This window comes from Raphanus sativus, unplaced genomic scaffold, assembly GCF_000801105.2.
Source record: "Raphanus sativus cultivar WK10039 unplaced genomic scaffold, ASM80110v3 Scaffold2149, whole genome shotgun sequence".
Classification (NCBI taxonomy): domain Eukaryota; kingdom Viridiplantae; phylum Streptophyta; class Magnoliopsida; order Brassicales; family Brassicaceae; genus Raphanus; species Raphanus sativus.
This window is the reverse complement of record NW_026617458.1, coordinates 1-17,141: the sequence shown is the minus strand read 5'-3', so window position 1 is coordinate 17,141 and position 17,141 is coordinate 1. Positions and strand designations below refer to the sequence as shown.

Here is a 17,141-nt window from a genome sequence, read left to right as displayed (position 1 = left end):
TACGGGTTGGATTATAAAATGTCACTGTATTTGATAGTATAGATTAAAATGTATATATGAATGCGTGAAATTTAATGGACATAAAAATCTACGTGAAGAAATAATATGTCTGTGAAAAATAATTAGATGATCGTCAAAAGCACTGAACTTGTTCGATTGGGAAAAACATGTATTAATAGTTATTTTTTTGAAGATTTTACATATATATCAAGAACGATTAATGAGAAAATAATTGATTAAATATAAATGGCAGTGTCATGTAATTATTGCATTTAAACAAAGGCAACGATTTCTCAAAAAATAAAAGCAGCGATTTTAGTAAAAGAATAAAAATATTAAATAAAAACAATAGCCTAAAATTAACTCAGTGGCACATGATGGTAAATACTTGTGAAACAGGAGGTCACCTCAAAAAAGGGTCTTCTGTTTTAATAGTATTGATATCTATACCGACAATCAATTTTTTAAAAACATCTTCTAATTCTAAATTTCAGACAAAAAAAAATAAAAAGACAACAATTGAATCGTTCATCGACTGTATCGACTCTGCTGCTTTCCAGGTGAACTCGATTCCCTTTCTTTTCCTCGTTTATAAATCGATGATTTTTAAACTTTTCTTATTCAAATTTTTGTTTCACATCAGAATCTGAGACGAAGTTATTGTACCAAAGATTTAATAGTATGGATCCGATGAAAGAGAAGAGTATTGGATACATGAAAACACAGATCTTGCTGTACTCGGCCGTTTTGGAGAGCAGATGAAGATGGCGTGAAATGTGACAGAAGATGAAAATCAGATCTGCAAGGGTAATTGAAATTAAAATAATATATTTTTTTCTTCGTTTCATTGTAATAATTACAATGAAACCACTCATAAAATAGATCTAATTTATTTTGTTTTTTTCTGTGTTTTATATTATTGCTATGTGATTGAAAAGTGTGGGGATGCCTCCAGAGATATGTAAAACGTGTATATCACAACTTCAAAGGTACTAATTGTTAGAACTTACGCTTGGGTTATATTATGTAGTGTCTAAGAAACAGTTTGATTTTTGTTATATTTTGTTTGAGATCAGGAAAGACCAAGAGTTGTTATTCAGGAAGTGCAATAGCACCTAAACAACAAAAGATAAGTTTACTTGCTCAATATCATTGTTAATATAGTTTCAATTTTTAAAAACTTCATGGTTCCAATCTTTATTAATTTATATATTATATATATCAGATGGTTAAAATTAGTTATATTCTTTTACAGTGGTTATGAAGATGATACCGAGTTTATGAAGATAATGGAATAGCTTTGAAATTATAAAAAGAAGCACACATGGGTAATATAACAATGCGAAATTATTTGTATATATTACATTAGGAATATAACTAATAGTCTATACAGATTTCTCCCTTGTTCTTCTTATTGACTTTATATTTTATAAATTGTGAGGTTTGTATATGGGATAGACAACAAAATGGAGATAAGGAGCATAACGGTTCTGAGATGAGGAATCACTATGGAACATCTATTACGTAAATTAAAAGGTAATATACTACTCCACTCATATTTGTGGTATATTAGGAATGAACTGACATATTAGTATTGCATTAAGAATGTAACTGAGGAGTAATATAAAAAAGAAAATATTATACTGAAATTTTCCTAAATCCCACATTGTCTGAGCGTAATCACACACGCTTATCTGTGAACCATATAGAAATATGTGAAATAAAAATAAATGTCGAATAAAATTTAAAACATACTCAGAGATTTTGAAACACCTCTTTGAAAACAACATTTCTTGTTTGTTTCTGAGGCTTTCCATCCTCATCAACGATCAAAATCTTCAAACCTTTCTTGGATGTGACCCTAGAGATAGCAACATAGAGTTGTCCATGAGAAAATACTGGTCGCGGTAGGAATATTCCAACATGTGAGAGAGATTGCCCCTGACTTTTATTAATAGTGATAGCAAATGCCACAGAAATTGGAAGCTGTCTTCTCCTCATCTTGAATGGTAACTTCTTGTCTGATGGAGTAATAGTCAGTCTAGGAATCAAAACAACTTCCCCAACTTTCTTTCCAGTAATGATTCTCGCCTTGACACAGAAATCTGACATATCTATAATCTGCAATCTAGTTCCATTCATTAATCCTCCAACATGATCAATATTCCTCAGCAACATAACAGGACATCCAACTTTCAACCTAAGATTGTGATTTGGTAAACCTGAAGTCTTGATACTGTTAAGAAAATCTGGTGTGAGAGCTTGATCATTAACGGAACGTGTATCAGATGGGTCGATACTGTCAGAGCTTAGATAGATTCTCTCCTCACCTGAAATTATTTTAAAGTTTTGAGTTATTAGACACGTTTTTAATTTTGCAAAGAAAAAAATATATGAATTGATTAAAATGTACTTACCATCTAGTTTATCCAACATATGTTGATTTATATTGTTCACATCCTCATTAGTTGGACAGAGAATAGCTCTCTCTTGGAAAAAAATAGGATCTCTTTGCTGCTGTAAAGCTGATGAATCTCCATATACTTCTATGCTGATCGATTCTATCGGATCATGTGCATCCATAATCAGAAACTCATCAGGAATAGTGATTAGTGCATCACCATCATTAGGCTCACCAGCGACTCCATCGCCAACATCCAATATCCATTTAGAAAATTCCTCTAGGTCCTTCAACTCTTCAGCAGTCATATCAGTCGACAACAATCTCATATTCTTTGTTAGTTTGAGGACTTTGCAATGTTTCCACAGATGGCTCCGATTCAGAGAATTCATCACTATTTCAGCCCTTGAACCACCATTAATAACAGGCAGTACTTGCCTGAAATCACCACCTAATACAACAACTTTCCCAGCAAATGGCATCTTCTCTTTTATCTTCATAATGTCTACCAAGCTTCTGTCCAGTGACTCGAAGCAATGTTTGCTCATCATCGGTGCTTCATCCCAAATTATCAGTGAGGCTTCTTTAACCAAATTAGCAGAATCGGTGCCTGGTGTCAAATTACATAGGGAAAATTCATCAGGATCGATTGGTATTCCAAATCTAGAATGTGCAGTCCTCCCTCCTTGCAACAGAAGCGAAGCAATACCACTTGATGCAACATTCAAAACAATCTCACCCCTGGATCTAATCGCAGCAGATAATAATCTCCACAAAAACGTCTTTCCAGTCCCACCAAATCCATAAACAAAGAAAATACCTCCTTTTTTTTCTATAACTGCCTCCATAATCTCCTCGTAAATCTTTCTCTGCTCATCTGTCATCTTTACGATGTCCCTATCGTGTTCTTCTCTTAAATCTTCACGGTTGTAGTTCAGCTCATCAAGAATCAGAACATTCTGACTATCATCTGCATCACAGAAAGGCTTTGGCATTTTGTTCCAATTTGACAGTGAAGATCCATTGCTTTTCAATATTTTCTCTATCTCCAATAAAGCTCCTTCTTTTTTCTCAGCATCGGTTAGGCATAATTCTGTAAAATAAAAGTCTGATTGTTAGCAAAATAATTTTTTGTTATTTAACAAAAGCTTATAAATTGACGAAACAGAGGTAACAAAAACAACCTGGTCGGTTAAGATTTTTCCTCTGCCTATATTGTATGTCTTCTGAAAGAAACTCCCATGTGTTTTCCCAAACTTTTTCTGGCATTGACAAAGTCATGGACATGAGCATTACCGCAAAGGCATGTCGTAGAACAGATGCACTGCTCGTATAGCTTGACCTGATTATATCGTCAATGTATTCTTGATCATCTTCTAAAAGACCACGAGCAAAACATGTTTCTTTGAACGAAGGGTATAGCACATCGTTGTAGGTCCTTATGTCTTCAAAGCATGTTGGTCCACGAACAATATTCAGCAACACACGTTGATAATATGCTTCCTCGAACTTCTTTGGGGCATAATTAATTCTCCCAATGCTGAAACCTCGTTTTCTCTCTTGCAGTTTTCTCTCTTTTTTGTTCCATATAAACCTTGTTGGAATCTCAGCTAATGTTAGCTTCCTAGAAACTTCACTGACCTTGTTCAACTCAAACCAGGCCAGGAGATAGGTATTCTGAATTAGCATACGACTTGTTACTTCCTCATAAGTGTCATCATCTTTAAAGATGATTATCTGCTTTCCTGGTAAATGAAACTGAATTTTTTCAACTGCCACTGATCTGTAGTGAATAGGAAACTTTAGAGTTCTCCATGAAGATTCACATGCCGAGACGTATCTGAAACACAAAAATAAACGGTTTAGTATAACAAAAATAATGAAATGAAGTTTAAAAAATTAGTTGTTCAAAATCCATACGCCATTTAATTACCAGATATATAAAACGTAAGTACCTGCCATCGAAAAATTTTTTTATTTCATTTTTCTCCTGTTTTCCTTTCTGGTTCACATCAGTATTATCCGAAGAACCTCCCTCTTTGGGTCCTTCAACTGCAACAGTGATCCGATCCTGGCCCTTGTTGATATACTTGAATAAGTATTTGATAGAACCGGATTGATTACACCACTCCACATTAATATGAGCTCTGTACATAAGAGACAAAGTTCTATTATACGGTATAACATATCTGTTGTCGCACTTGAAACCTTTTTTCTCAACGAAATGATCATTATCACGTCTCCTGTAAACCGGGAATCCCTCTTTATTAACAGTTGTCCTGCTTGAAAACGCCTTCGGATATAGCTTTGAACATTTTCCATTTTCCATACATGGTGATTTCGTATTGACAACTCCACAAGGCCCATGAATCATCATGTCTTTAACCACTTCATAGAGTTCTGGATCCTCAGATTTGTCTGGAATTTCTGCTGAAATGGTCTGGTCAATATGGTCAGTTGTAGACAACTTAGAACTGGGATGCATGAATAACAAAATGTGAGCATGCGGCAAGCCACGTTTCTGGAATTCAACTGTATACATTGCTGCATTAAAAAAAAAATATCAATAAAAGCATTTAAATATAACATCGATTTTTTTTAATAATTATGAATAGAATGAAACTAACTTACATGCCACTGTTTTTCCCAGTATCTCATTATCAGTTAAATCTGTCATAAGTGAATCCAACTTCATCTTGAAAACTCGAGAAATGATTTCTGGCCTATCCTCTGTATTCAGATTTTTCTGTGTGAGATACCTTGTAATTTCTGGCCATTTAGGGTTGCACGTAAATGTGATGAACAGATCAGGGAAACCAAAATGCCTGCAAACGGCCATTGCGTCTAGATAGTTATTCTTCATGTATCTTGGTGAACCGGTGAAAGAAGCTGGCAAAAAAAATCGAGCACCTTGATCATTCATATCAACTTGCCCATTGTTTTCAGCCTGTTTAATCGAGTCGTAGCTGTCAGACCTTAGACATTTCTGATTAAGCTTTAGAAAACATAGACGGTTAGTCTCAATAGTTGTGAAAGCATCAACTAAGAACTGCTGAAATAATTTTCTTGAGTGAAGAAGAGTTTGACATTCACCATCCCTCTCAAATAGACGAAAAGCAAACCATTGCCGCATACTTATATCCTTTCTCTTTAGCTTATCAGTAGCAGGAGAATCTCTCTTTTTAATTCCAAGCCTGAATCCATCTTCTCCATATGTAAAAATAAGCGGATACTGAAGTGCAAGATAAGAAGGATGTATCTCACTAATCCTTTTTAACCATCCTGTCTGTTTCTCTTGTAAAACGATGTCACGCCTGTCCATTTCCATATTGAAGTCTCCGGGAATCAAAGCAGCAACTTCAGATGAGATTGGAGTATCATACGTCCGTCCATCCTTTTCACGATTGCTCACTATCCTCATATGAAACTTTTCATTAGGTTCCATGCTCAATCTCTCACGTGCCTGACGAAACTTCTTCACATAAGGATTAACATCATCCAGAACTTTGATAATATCTTCAATAATATGTTTTCTCAATGCCTGCTTCTTTGATTTATCTGATTCCGTGTTGTACTTGCTGAAAGGAAAAACGGGTCAAAAATATTATTAAACACGCCAGTAGATCATTAAACACGCCAGTTTCATATAAAGTATAGATCATCGCTTTAAAATCCTCGTACATACCTCATAATCGAGTCTCTATCATCAACCTCGGTTTCAATGTCAACGATGTATAGCTGAGAAAACTTTGCCGAATCACCCTCATCTGGTTTCATACTGCCCATCAAATGGTAGTTTTCACCTTGAAGTGTAAAGGTTTTTGGACCAACACCATTAGGAGAAGAGCGATCAACTTTTCCACCGAGAGAAGTAAACGAAAACAACATGTTCAATGCTCTTAAATTTTTCTGGTAGTATCTACTTTTCTCATCTTTTCCATAAAGGAGTTCCTTTATAACCAAAGGACTCTCTCTCAACATAGGCAGCTTAACTTGTCCTTGTCCACAACATAGAGAAAAAATAGGATTTTTCTTTGTTCTTGTCTTTCGGTCTATCCGTTCACCATACCACATTTTGGCTTTACAATACTCACATTTGAAAGTAGGATTACCCTCATCAATATATGCTGTAATAGACACAGAAATGTATGAGTTTTCAAACAAAATATATATGAAAACACATATTTAATAGGTTGTGTAATGTAACTTACGAATTGTTTTCAGAGATGCATCCAATGGGCGATTTAGTTTATTTGCCTCTCTTTTGGCATCACGAGCTTTTATTTTGTTAACAATAGACTGAAAGTCGAACTTTTCTGAATCGACGTCCCTGAACAAATATTCTGAATAAGTTGAAAGAGCAGAAGATGAACCACTGTCTTCACTGCTTAAATCATATTCCTGGTTATAATGTCTTTCAGCAACTTCTGCATTTTTTTGATAAATTTATTAAGTTAAATAAGTGTTCATCATGATCTGAATTAAAATATAGAAATTAAAAAAAACAAAATACCTTCCTGGGAATTGACATCATCAGTTTCAAATAACTGTTTAGGCTCGATAACTGTAGAGTCAAACTTTGATCTCAGGGTATTTCGGCTAGATGATGACATATCTCCCCGAAATTCATTTGCTAAAACATCACAGTTTATACATTAGTATTTGTAAATATGTATATCATACAAACTAATAAGCTTTACTATGTATACATACACCCATAGTTATTAGTTGTTGGACTTGGACCCTGTAAGCCTTTTAGACCATGACCTGTATTCAAATTTGAACAAATTAGAAGAGTCAAATAATGATCAATCAAGCATAAAAAGGGTCCCTCAAAAAAATCATCACACAACATATATTTATCTTACTTCTGCAGTAGCCCATACTTGTGGAAGCTACATATGGTGTTTGTGAAAGCGTGCCAAATCTGGAAGAAGATATAGGTGGACTCTGAACAATTTGCGAACCAATACCACCACTTTGAGGTAAGTTTGATATATCTTTTAATATCCTGCCAAAAGCACCAGTCAAAGGTATAGTCTGATTGTTGAGTGTTTTCTTGAATATTGAGTTAGGAGTAGTATAATTATCTTGCATATCCGGAGCTTTCTTTAAATCATCCAAAGGTCGCTGTTGTGGTCTCTCCCACTCTGAATTTGATGATAGGATCCGAAGTTTAGCTGTTTAAATTTTATTAAGCATTTACATTCATGATCTTTAATAATTATAGTAACACTTGAAGTGTATTATATGTTACCTGATGATGCATAGAACTCATTAGAAGAGATATTTGCTGAGAGAGGCTGATTTGATATGCTGAGTTGTGAAGCAATGGTTCCTTGAATAACGCTGCTTATTTCGTTTTTTGGTGTGCTCCTAATTATACTCTTAAGCATCCGGAGTCCTATGTCTAAAAAAATACACATATATAGATGCATAGTAAGATCGAGATATACATTGTTGCATATGTACTTTAGTTGTTCACTCACAACGCTCGTCTTTTTGTAGTCTGGTGACCTTCGTTGGAGGAATATGTTTTTCTCGTTGGTTGTCTGCAATAAAGAAATCTATCATTATAAATCTTAAAATATGTCAACACTCTCTTCCTTGCAGGTACATATAGATGCGAGATGTGAGGTGTACAAAAAAACACAATAAGAAAAATCAATTACTCTTCAGATGAGGTATGTTTGTGACATCTTCTAAAACCACCCCTCTTCTGCTATTTGATTTCTGAGTCTGCGCCTGATGATTATCGTTCTCATCATTAACTGGTCTCTGTTTTCTCTTCTGAGATGGTTGATCATGGGATAACACTGGTTTCTTTGGATTTTTCATCGATGATTGATCTACTACTGCATAGTCCCGCAAAACCCTTACGTGAGCTAAGTAATTTGTTTTTGTAAATTATATTGTTTTTAATAAATTCGGTGTGATTTGGTTTTGAAGTAAAATCAGTTAGAAAACAAATCATCTGAATCTTTATTCCAAATATAGTTAGGATTGTAAAAAATACTATAAAATTTAAAAATCATATATTTAAAATGATTATAGTTATGATATCCTTAACTATAATGATATCAGATATTATAATGATGATCAATCAAACTTATTATCCATGTATAAAATCTTTCGAATTTTCAAAATTATTATTTATAAATTTTAATTATAACGATATTGCAACCAATATATAATATTTTCTGTTTCAGCAGTATTGGTTTTACTTTATTTATAAATTATAATTAGTGTTGGTTTTACTTATCACAGTAGAAAATAAATCATACTTTGAACTTGAATATAAATTTTAAAATTATTATAGAATCCATTGGTATTACTTTTCGCTGTATTGGTATTACTTTCAGTTTTAGATAGGATGATAATTTCTTTTTATACCGATATTGCAACTAATATAAAATAATTTGTTATAAAACGAAGAACTAAAACAAAAATGATCTTGAAAACAACCATCATAAATATCCAAAGCATAAAACAATGTGTGTTTGAAAACACTTATTAAAAAAATCTAAATAAACAAAAAGCAAAGTGTGTTGTTAAACACTTATTAAAAATAACTATTCGCAGATTTAGTTCTTCTTTAAGCCTGGCACATCACTGCTAATCTTTCTCTATCTTGATACTTTTGACAGGGCGTAGCTTCGTAGCAGAAGTGGTATCTGGAACCTCAATAATCTCTTCTCCTGATCGCTTAGAAGGAGTGGCCATCTTGACAGAGCTTTCATCACTGTAAGTTAGTTGAGACACCTAGAGTATATCCAGCATGTTTAGTAAATATGTTTAAATCAAAAATATAAGTAGGTTGAAATTATCATTATGCAATCAAATTAATAAGTAAGCAACAGATAAACAAAATAGATTAATACCTCTGAACCTGAGATTGACAGTGTGCCCTTTCCAGACATAGTTTCAGACTGGGAATCAACCATGCTGGTGTTGTAAACTGACCAGACCTTAAGAACTGTAAATATCTCAGATCCTTTTTCAATTGAAACCCCAAACTTATAAGTTTTCCCCACAAGGTCAGTAATACAGTCTGGCAATAACTCTGGATCTTCAATCTAAAACAATTTAGGATAATAATTAGAATTTTAATATCTCCCAAATCGTTGGTATAGTATTTAGGAACACATAAATACTATATGGAAGTAAAAAACATGACAGTAAAATACCTCATCCAAAGAACCATTAAGAACTTTTTCAGCTTTTATTCCAATAACTGGCCAGGCAATCCAATCAAGAAGTACAAATTTGGCTTCAGCTGTATCATCCTTAACTTTCACATAGAGCTTGTACCTAATTTTACAGACATTAAGAATAAAATATATTGGATAAACCGTAATGATATAATATGTGTAAGCAAACCACGGTTTAAAGTTGTGAGAGGGGATAATAAATCAAACTAATTAACACGATATATAGTGTTGTTTTAAGGTATTAAATTATAAGTAAGCAAACATTAATTATATAATATGAGAATAATTAGTACAACGAATTTATTACCTTGGTTTAACATTCTTCACATTTGTTTTGCATTTTTCACACCAAAACAAAGGTTGTGTTATGATGGAAGGATCAACATCTTCCTCAAGGACTTTAAAAGTCCTGGTTTGACATAATGCACATCCAAAATAATACCATGCGTAATTAGTATCTATAGCATAGATTGTAGCAACAACCTTGCACTTATCAACCTATAAAATAAAGAACATGATTAGTATCTCAAATTATATGAAAACTAAAATGAGAAGGCAACAAAAAATTTATCTTAGTAATAATTTAAACATCGACCTCTGTGCAACAAAATAGCTCAGATATGGTTTTATCTTCAACTGAAATCCAACTTTCTAGTTTCTGTCCATTTCCATTGGTGGCTTGAGCTACAATATCTTTGCCTTCTTCACTTGTTTCAACAATGCTCATAGAATCATCATTGAACTTGTAACTACAGTGCATTTAAAAATATAAGAGATAATCAAAAATAGATATAAACAGTTATAATTTTAGAATCGTAGTTAATAGGTTTTGTAAATCATACGCTGCTTTTAGTTCCTCGGTTTCTTTTATGTTAGGATTGAACACCAATTGTGAAGAATCATAACCATTTGAGATTTGGAGTTTACCTAAGAGATATTTTAATGTTAATCACCAATTTTTGTTATAAATAAATACTGATGTCAAAATTCACCTCTAAAAGCTCCGATTTTTGCAAAACGGATGAGACAAACAACCACTCCAAACTGTGCTTCCTCTCTGTGAGATTCCATCTCCTCAGCAAACTTCCCCCACAAACAACATGGTATGCGTTCATCCCTAAAAAGAAAAGTAATTACTGTAAAATTTAATTGATGAGCTGAGCTACAACCGTGATGAACTAAGGGTTGAACACGATAGGGACATCCTAAAGATGACGGATGAGCAGAGGAAGATTTACGAAGAGATTATGGAAGCAGTCATTGAAAAAAAAGGTGGAATATTTTTTGTTTATGGATTTGGTGGAACCGGAAAAACTTTTTTGTGGAGATTACTATCTGCTGCTATTAGATCCAGGGGTGAGATTGTGTTGAATGTTGCCTCAAGTGGTATTGCATCGCTTCTGTTACAAGGGGGGAGGACTGCACATTCTAGATTCGGTATACCAATCAATCCTGATGAGTATTCTCTGTGTAATTTGCCACCAGGGTCTGATCCTGGTAATTTGGTTAAAGAAGCCTCACTGATTATATGGGATGAAGCACCGATGATGAGTAAACATTGTTTCGAGTCATTGGACAGAAGCTTAGCTGACATTATGAGATGTAAAGAAAAAAAGCCATTTGCTGGGAAAGTAGTTGTATTGGGTGGTGATTTCAGGCAAGTTCTTCCGGTTATTAATGGTGGATCAAGAACTGAAATAGTGCTGAATTCTCTAAATTTTTCCTATCTCTGGAAACACTGTAAAGTTCTCAAACTAACCAAGAATATGAGATTGTTGTCTACCAATATGACTGCAGAAGAGTTGAAAGACCTTGAAGCATTTTCCCAATGGATATTGGATGTTGGGGATGGAGTTGCTGGTGAGCCCAATGATGGTGATGCACTAATCACTATTCCAGATGAGTTTCTGATTATGGATGCAAACGATCCTATAGAATCAATCAGCAAAGAAGTGTACGGAGATGCAACAGCTCTACAGGAGCAGAAAGATCCTATTTTTTTTCAAGAGAGAGCAATTCTATGCCCGACAAACGAGGACGTTAACAACATAAATCAGCATATGTTGGATAAACTAGAAGGTAAGTACATGTTCATCTTCACAAAAAAAATATTATCGTGTTTATTACTTAATGGGACTTTAAGACAAATATATATTTTTTTAATAAACTTTCAGGTGAGGAGAGAACATATTTAAGCTCTGACAGCATAGACCCATCTGATCAGCGATCTGTCAATGATCAAGCTCTCACACCAGATTTTCTTAACAGTATCAAGGCATCAGGTTTACCTAACCACAATCTTAGGTTGAAAATTGGATGCCCTATCATGTTGCTGAGGAATATCGATCATGTTGGAGGTTTGATGAATGGAACTAGATTGCAGATTATAGATATGTCTGACTTCTGTGTCAAGGCGCGAGTAATTACAGGAAAGAAAGTTGGGGATGTTGTTCTAATTCCTAGGCTGTCAATTACTCCATCGGATACAAAGTTACCATTCAAAATGAAGAGAAGGCAGCTTCCAATTTCTGTGGCATTTGCTATCACAATTAATAAAAGTCAGGGTCAATCTCTCTCACATGTTGGAATATTTCTACCACGCCCAGTGTTTTCTCATGGACAACTCTATGTTGCTATCTCTAGGGTTACATCCAAGAAAGGTTTGAAGATTTTGATTGTTGATGAGGATGGAAATCCTCAAAAACAAACAAAAAATGTTGTTTTCAAAGAGATTTTTGAAAATCTCTGAGTTTGATTTAATTTCATACTATGTTTGTTTTTTTATTCAATTTTCAAAATTGTTGTTCACTACATTTAAGTGTGTGATTATCGCTCAGGAATTATTTTTAACTTTAGTAAGAGTTCGTAATGAAAATAACATGTATCATAAACTAAAGCAAATATGACGATCATGTCAAGCTATTCTAAAATTTTTAATCTGTTCTATTATAGTATTGATACTACGAATTGAGTTTTTTATTACCTGTTTAAGTACTAAGCTATCTTATTTGCATGCCTCATCTCAACAGGTTTTTGTCCACAAATCTCCTTTGTTTATTCTGCGACCTTTGTCCGCAAATCTCAGTTGTATTCCTTGAACTTTTTCAATACTCCCGTTGACAAACCTCACATATATGTTTAAACAATAAGCAAGTCAATAACCAGTGAAAGAAACAAACGATTTATCGAAATATATTACTGATTCTAATGTAAAATGAAAATATATGTTTAAGACATAATGTATTACCCATGTATCCAATGATCTTTAGGTGTTTCAGTTTGCCGTACAAAATTAAAAATTGGAGGTTTCCTGTGATTCGCGAACAAATAAAACTTCAAATTAGTCGAAGGAAGCAAACTTATTTTGTTTAGCAGATAAACTTATCTTATGTCGATTTTGTTGTATTACACTTCCTGGATAACAGAACTTCGTATATCCTGAACACAGACAAAAACTAAAATCAGAAACTATCTGTTTCCATTTTATATATTAAACTGATATCACAAATGTATAACTAATGGAGCTGTTTTAGCTTTCTTCTTCATTGGAAAGAGTATGGAATATGTTTGATTGTAATTACCCATTTAAATTAAAGGCACTTCTTCTGTTGGACCTCTCTCCATCATCTTATATGTTCTAAAACGTATTGGTAAACCAAGATCTGAGTTCCAGTGTTGCGGATCGGCTTCTCTTATATCGATTCCATAAAATTACAGCTATCGGAATTTGAAAGCGCGAGCTAATTAAAAAAAACAAAAAAAATTACTTTTAAGAAACAGATTCAAATCGATATAAGAGAAGCGCAAATCAGCGATAAGATTTTGACTATTTCACCTGGAAACGAAGCAGAGACGAATCGGTTAATCCGCCTTTAGGTCCATCGTTGTCTGTTTTTTTTTTTTTGAAACGCTGTCTGAATGTAAAAAAAAACAGGATGCTGTCGGTAGAAACATATTGAGAAATATGTAAATTTTAGGTTAATGTCCCCTGATTATATTTTTAATCTGGGCTATTATCATTATTTTTGAGAATTTATTTGGCCCATCTTATTTTCGTTTTGCAACTTTAAATATGATAGATACTTTGGCCCATTTAATTAACATAGACATGATGATTCAAACAATTGGAAATATTAGTGTTAATCATTTTAATTATTTGTGAATCATTAGAAGTATACCATCTATATTTTGGAATAAAAATATAATATTTGCATGTATGTAGTTATTTCATGGTATCCATTAAATACTTGGTTTATTTTTTGCTATATTTTAAAGTACGTAAACGCTGAAGAAAATTAATGTGAGTTTTTTTTAAATTAATTTTAAATTGAATTTTAAAAGACCAATTTAGGATATTATATAACCAATAACTTTTATAAATGTTAATATATAATATATTTGTTTGATTAACGAATAAAAATATATTAATACATACTAAACTGGAGTGATATTATTGTCAATTTTATTTTTCACAATTATGTTACATAACATATCACTCCAAAGTATTGTTCGAAATATTATTACGCATATAAACATGATAGATTTTACTATATTATAAAACCAATTATCGATATGATATATATTCTTGATGAGAAATATTTGATTCTTGATGAGCTGAGCTACAACCGTGATGAACTAAGGGTTGAACACGATAGGGACATCCTAAAGATGACGGATGAGCAGAGGAAGATTTACGAAGAGATTATGGAAGCAGTCATTGAAAAAAAAGGTGGAATATTTTTTGTTTATGGATTTGGTGGAACCGGAAAAACTTTTTTGTGGAGATTACTATCTGCTGCTATTAGATCCAGGGGTGAGATTGTGTTGAATGTTGCCTCAAGTGGTATTGCATCGCTTCTGTTACAAGGGGGGAGGACTGCACATTCTAGATTCGGTATACCAATCAATCCTGATGAGTATTCTCTGTGTAATTTGCCACCAGGGTCTGATCCTGGTAATTTGGTTAAAGAAGCCTCACTGATTATATGGGATGAAGCACCGATGATGAGTAAACATTGTTTCGAGTCATTGGACAGAAGCTTAGCTGACATTATGAGATGTAAAGAAAAAAAGCCATTTGCTGGGAAAGTAGTTGTATTGGGTGGTGATTTCAGGCAAGTTCTTCCGGTTATTAATGGTGGATCAAGAACTGAAATAGTGCTGAATTCTCTAAATTTTTCCTATCTCTGGAAACACTGTAAAGTTCTCAAACTAACCAAGAATATGAGATTGTTGTCTACCAATATGACTGCAGAAGAGTTGAAAGACCTTGAAGCATTTTCCCAATGGATATTGGATGTTGGGGATGGAGTTGCTGGTGAGCCCAATGATGGTGATGCACTAATCACTATTCCAGATGAGTTTCTGATTATGGATGCAAACGATCCTATAGAATCAATCAGCAAAGAATAAAAATAGTGATTAGTTGAAATAACAAAACCCTAGCTTCTTGATGAGGGTTGTATTCAGCCTAAGCAAATACTGAAAACTCAGAATCTTTTTACCTCCTCATTTTATCCATTTCTTCCTTAAGCTTAGCAGGGGACTCAGACGGTTCAAGAACCCCAGGTTCAAGTTTAATAATGCTGTTCGCACCCTGAAGCTTCCACCAAGAAGGGGGAGCCCAGTTAGAATCACATACCCCAGACTCAAGCTTGATCTTGATCAGATCAGCACTCTCTAGCCAATACTGCATCGTCCCTTCGGTGTTATGACACCTCCTAAACCTCTCCGCGCCACCGGGGGTCACATTCCCGTCAATGTGCTTCAACAAATGGTCCAACAGCCCAGTATCCCCGATCCTCCTACGAGCCGAAACTCGCAGCTCTGCCCGCGGAACAGGCCTCTCAAAGGAAGCGCCTTTCTCCTTGAGTATCTCGAATAACGCTAGCTCCGCATTATCAATCCTGTCACACAACACAAAGATCAGAATAAAAGAATGATTTTTTTTTTTTAAAAGGATTGATTTCTGGATACCTATCGGTGTTCCAACGAGTAGTCATCCCTCTGCGAAGACATGTCTTCTGTTTCTGTTTATCCAACAAGCTGCTGCTGCTCTCGCTGCTCTTGGCTGAGAATCTTCGAGATTTTTCAACTAATCGAGAGATTCGTTTCCTCTTGAGTGCCCCACCACTACTCGCTACAAGAACCCCACCGGAAGATTCTTCTTCCTTCTCTAACTTCACAGTAACCATGGCTTTCCCGGAGGAGCCGTCATCTGAAGAGGAGACGTGCTTGTCCTTCTCTAACTTGACTTTCACCAAAGCTTTGCTGTTGTTGTCCTCTTCTTCATGATGCTTCTTCATCGCCAAGCTAGCCTTCAGCTTGATCGGACGAATCTCATTTCCAGACATCACATGTGGATAGAGAGCCCCCACCTCCCTCACGATTCCTATAAAATTTCGAGGCAGAGATAGAGAGAGAGAGAGAGAGAGATGAGGGTACGAAATGATGCGAAAGAGAGAGAGAGAGAGAGAGAGATAATGATGTGAGAAGCTAGGGTTTTGTTATTCCTCTCCGCGAGTGGCGATTTTTAGCAGCGGGAGACGGCGGAGTAAGTCTCAGCATTGAAATCAACGGCGTGGATTTTTAAATCGCGATTTGCGAAATTGACGATAATATTAAAGCTTAGAATCGAGATCAGGGGAGGCACCGTAAGATCTCGATGCAGAGTGAGAGACGGAAGACCAGAGGAAGAGGAGGAGAGGTGGTGAAAATGAAAAACGCCGTCAAAAGGTGTGAGAGAGTGAGTCGCGTCGCGTCGCGTCGAGGTTCGAATCGAGGATGAGCCCTAAAAAAAATAAACCACCGCCAAAAAAAAATTCCCTAAAATTATATTCTTCCCCCTTTGTTTATTTAATTCTTTTTTTTTAATTTCATTTCTGTAAGGAATTAAAGAGATTCGTCTCGCTCTGTCGTGTATAATATACAACCAGTCATATAGAGACGCGTGGCACTGATTTAAACCTCTTAAGATTCTTTTTGACAGTGAGTGTGTATGAGATTATCTGGATCGAAGAAACCGAACCATGCATGATCGGAAAAATGGTACCAAACCCGAAGCCAAGCTAATAGAATAGTATAAAATATTGCAATGGGTCTAAAACTTTCGTATCTAAACAGTCAAATCCGATATGAACCAAAATATTTTGTACTCTTAAAAATATTTGAATCACTATTATATGTATAAAAGTATTTTTATATTTGATATCCAGAAAATATTCAAAACACATAAAAATATCAGAACTATATAAGATAACTGAAAATATAAAAAAAATATTTTTAAAATAACCATAAAATACTCAGAACATATGAAACATCTATCGATTATCCATCTAAATATCAAACTGAACCAATTTTTATTGTTAAATTTATTCGTTTTTCTTCAGTTTTAAATGGTGTATATTATTTTGATTTTCAGATTTAACAAATATTAACATATACTAGACTTTGATCCGTGCGACCAGATGGATATTTAATTTTACATTTTATTTTTCGTTTATACATAATGTTATATTTGTAAATGTAGT

At 34.3% G+C, this 17,141-nt stretch overlaps 4 protein-coding genes across 11 annotated transcripts; 1 reads left to right on the top strand and 3 right to left on the bottom strand.

Annotated features, from left to right (window-relative positions):
* The first annotated feature begins 449 nt into the window (after positions 1 to 449).
* Positions 450 to 12,871, top strand: LOC130505286 (uncharacterized). 4 transcript variants are annotated; one of them, XM_056999879.1, is made up of 10 exons: positions 450 to 560; positions 644 to 807; positions 939 to 989; positions 1,077 to 1,536; positions 7,278 to 7,386; positions 8,015 to 8,085; positions 9,049 to 9,145; positions 10,614 to 10,715; positions 10,811 to 11,691; positions 11,787 to 12,448. In XM_056999879.1, exons 9-10 carry the CDS (start codon positions 10,824 to 10,826, stop codon positions 12,359 to 12,361), a joined length of 1,443 nt encoding a protein of 480 aa, XP_056855859.1. In that variant the 5' UTR covers positions 450 to 560; positions 644 to 807; positions 939 to 989; positions 1,077 to 1,536; positions 7,278 to 7,386; positions 8,015 to 8,085; positions 9,049 to 9,145; positions 10,614 to 10,715; positions 10,811 to 10,823; the 3' UTR covers positions 12,362 to 12,448. The 4 variants fall into 4 exon arrangements, 3 of the variants coding, with proteins under 3 accessions (XP_056855859.1, XP_056855861.1, XP_056855860.1); XR_008941611.1 differs by lacking the exons at positions 10,614 to 10,715; positions 10,811 to 11,691; positions 11,787 to 12,448 and adding an exon at positions 12,642 to 12,871; XM_056999881.1 differs by lacking the exons at positions 450 to 560; positions 644 to 807; positions 939 to 989; ... (3 more) ...; positions 9,049 to 9,145; positions 10,614 to 10,715 and having other exon boundaries at positions 10,811 to 10,884; positions 10,967 to 11,691.
* On the bottom strand, positions 1,543 to 7,270 carry LOC130505289 (uncharacterized). Its single transcript, XM_056999889.1, has 4 exons — positions 5,033 to 7,270; positions 4,357 to 4,945; positions 3,583 to 4,241; positions 1,543 to 3,509 (listed from the first exon to the last, which is right to left on the bottom strand). The coding sequence occupies exons 1-4, from the start codon at positions 5,844 to 5,846 to the stop codon at positions 1,756 to 1,758; spliced, it is 3,816 nt and encodes a 1,271-aa protein (XP_056855869.1). The 5' UTR covers positions 5,847 to 7,270; the 3' UTR covers positions 1,543 to 1,755.
* Positions 8,302 to 14,877, bottom strand: LOC130505287 (uncharacterized). Of its 4 annotated transcripts, XM_056999882.1 has the most exons (12): positions 14,853 to 14,877; positions 13,448 to 13,526; positions 13,194 to 13,352; positions 12,860 to 13,050; positions 12,596 to 12,737; positions 10,605 to 10,729; positions 10,455 to 10,539; positions 10,208 to 10,361; positions 9,920 to 10,110; positions 9,589 to 9,712; positions 9,283 to 9,477; positions 8,302 to 9,163 (listed from the first exon to the last, which is right to left on the bottom strand). In XM_056999882.1, the coding sequence occupies exons 6-12, from the start codon at positions 10,681 to 10,683 to the stop codon at positions 9,017 to 9,019; spliced, it is 975 nt and encodes a 324-aa protein (XP_056855862.1). In that variant the 5' UTR covers positions 10,684 to 10,729; positions 12,596 to 12,737; positions 12,860 to 13,050; positions 13,194 to 13,352; positions 13,448 to 13,526; positions 14,853 to 14,877; the 3' UTR covers positions 8,302 to 9,016. The 4 variants fall into 4 exon arrangements, with proteins under 4 accessions (XP_056855862.1, XP_056855866.1, XP_056855863.1 ...); XM_056999886.1 differs by lacking the exon at positions 10,605 to 10,729 and having other exon boundaries at positions 12,596 to 13,050; positions 14,853 to 14,876; XM_056999883.1 differs by lacking the exon at positions 10,605 to 10,729 and having other exon boundaries at positions 10,208 to 10,539; positions 12,596 to 13,050.
* LOC130505288 (protein DYAD-like) lies at positions 14,772 to 16,456 on the bottom strand. 2 transcript variants are annotated; one of them, XM_056999887.1, is made up of 4 exons: positions 16,265 to 16,456; positions 15,589 to 16,003; positions 15,117 to 15,518; positions 14,860 to 14,998 (listed from the first exon to the last, which is right to left on the bottom strand). In XM_056999887.1, exons 2-4 carry the CDS (start codon positions 15,963 to 15,965, stop codon positions 14,953 to 14,955), a joined length of 825 nt encoding a protein of 274 aa, XP_056855867.1. In that variant the 5' UTR covers positions 15,966 to 16,003; positions 16,265 to 16,456; the 3' UTR covers positions 14,860 to 14,952. The 2 variants fall into 2 exon arrangements, with proteins under 2 accessions (XP_056855868.1, XP_056855867.1); XM_056999888.1 differs by having other exon boundaries at positions 14,772 to 14,998; positions 15,589 to 16,456.
* Positions 16,457 to 17,141: the final 685 nt, after the last annotated feature.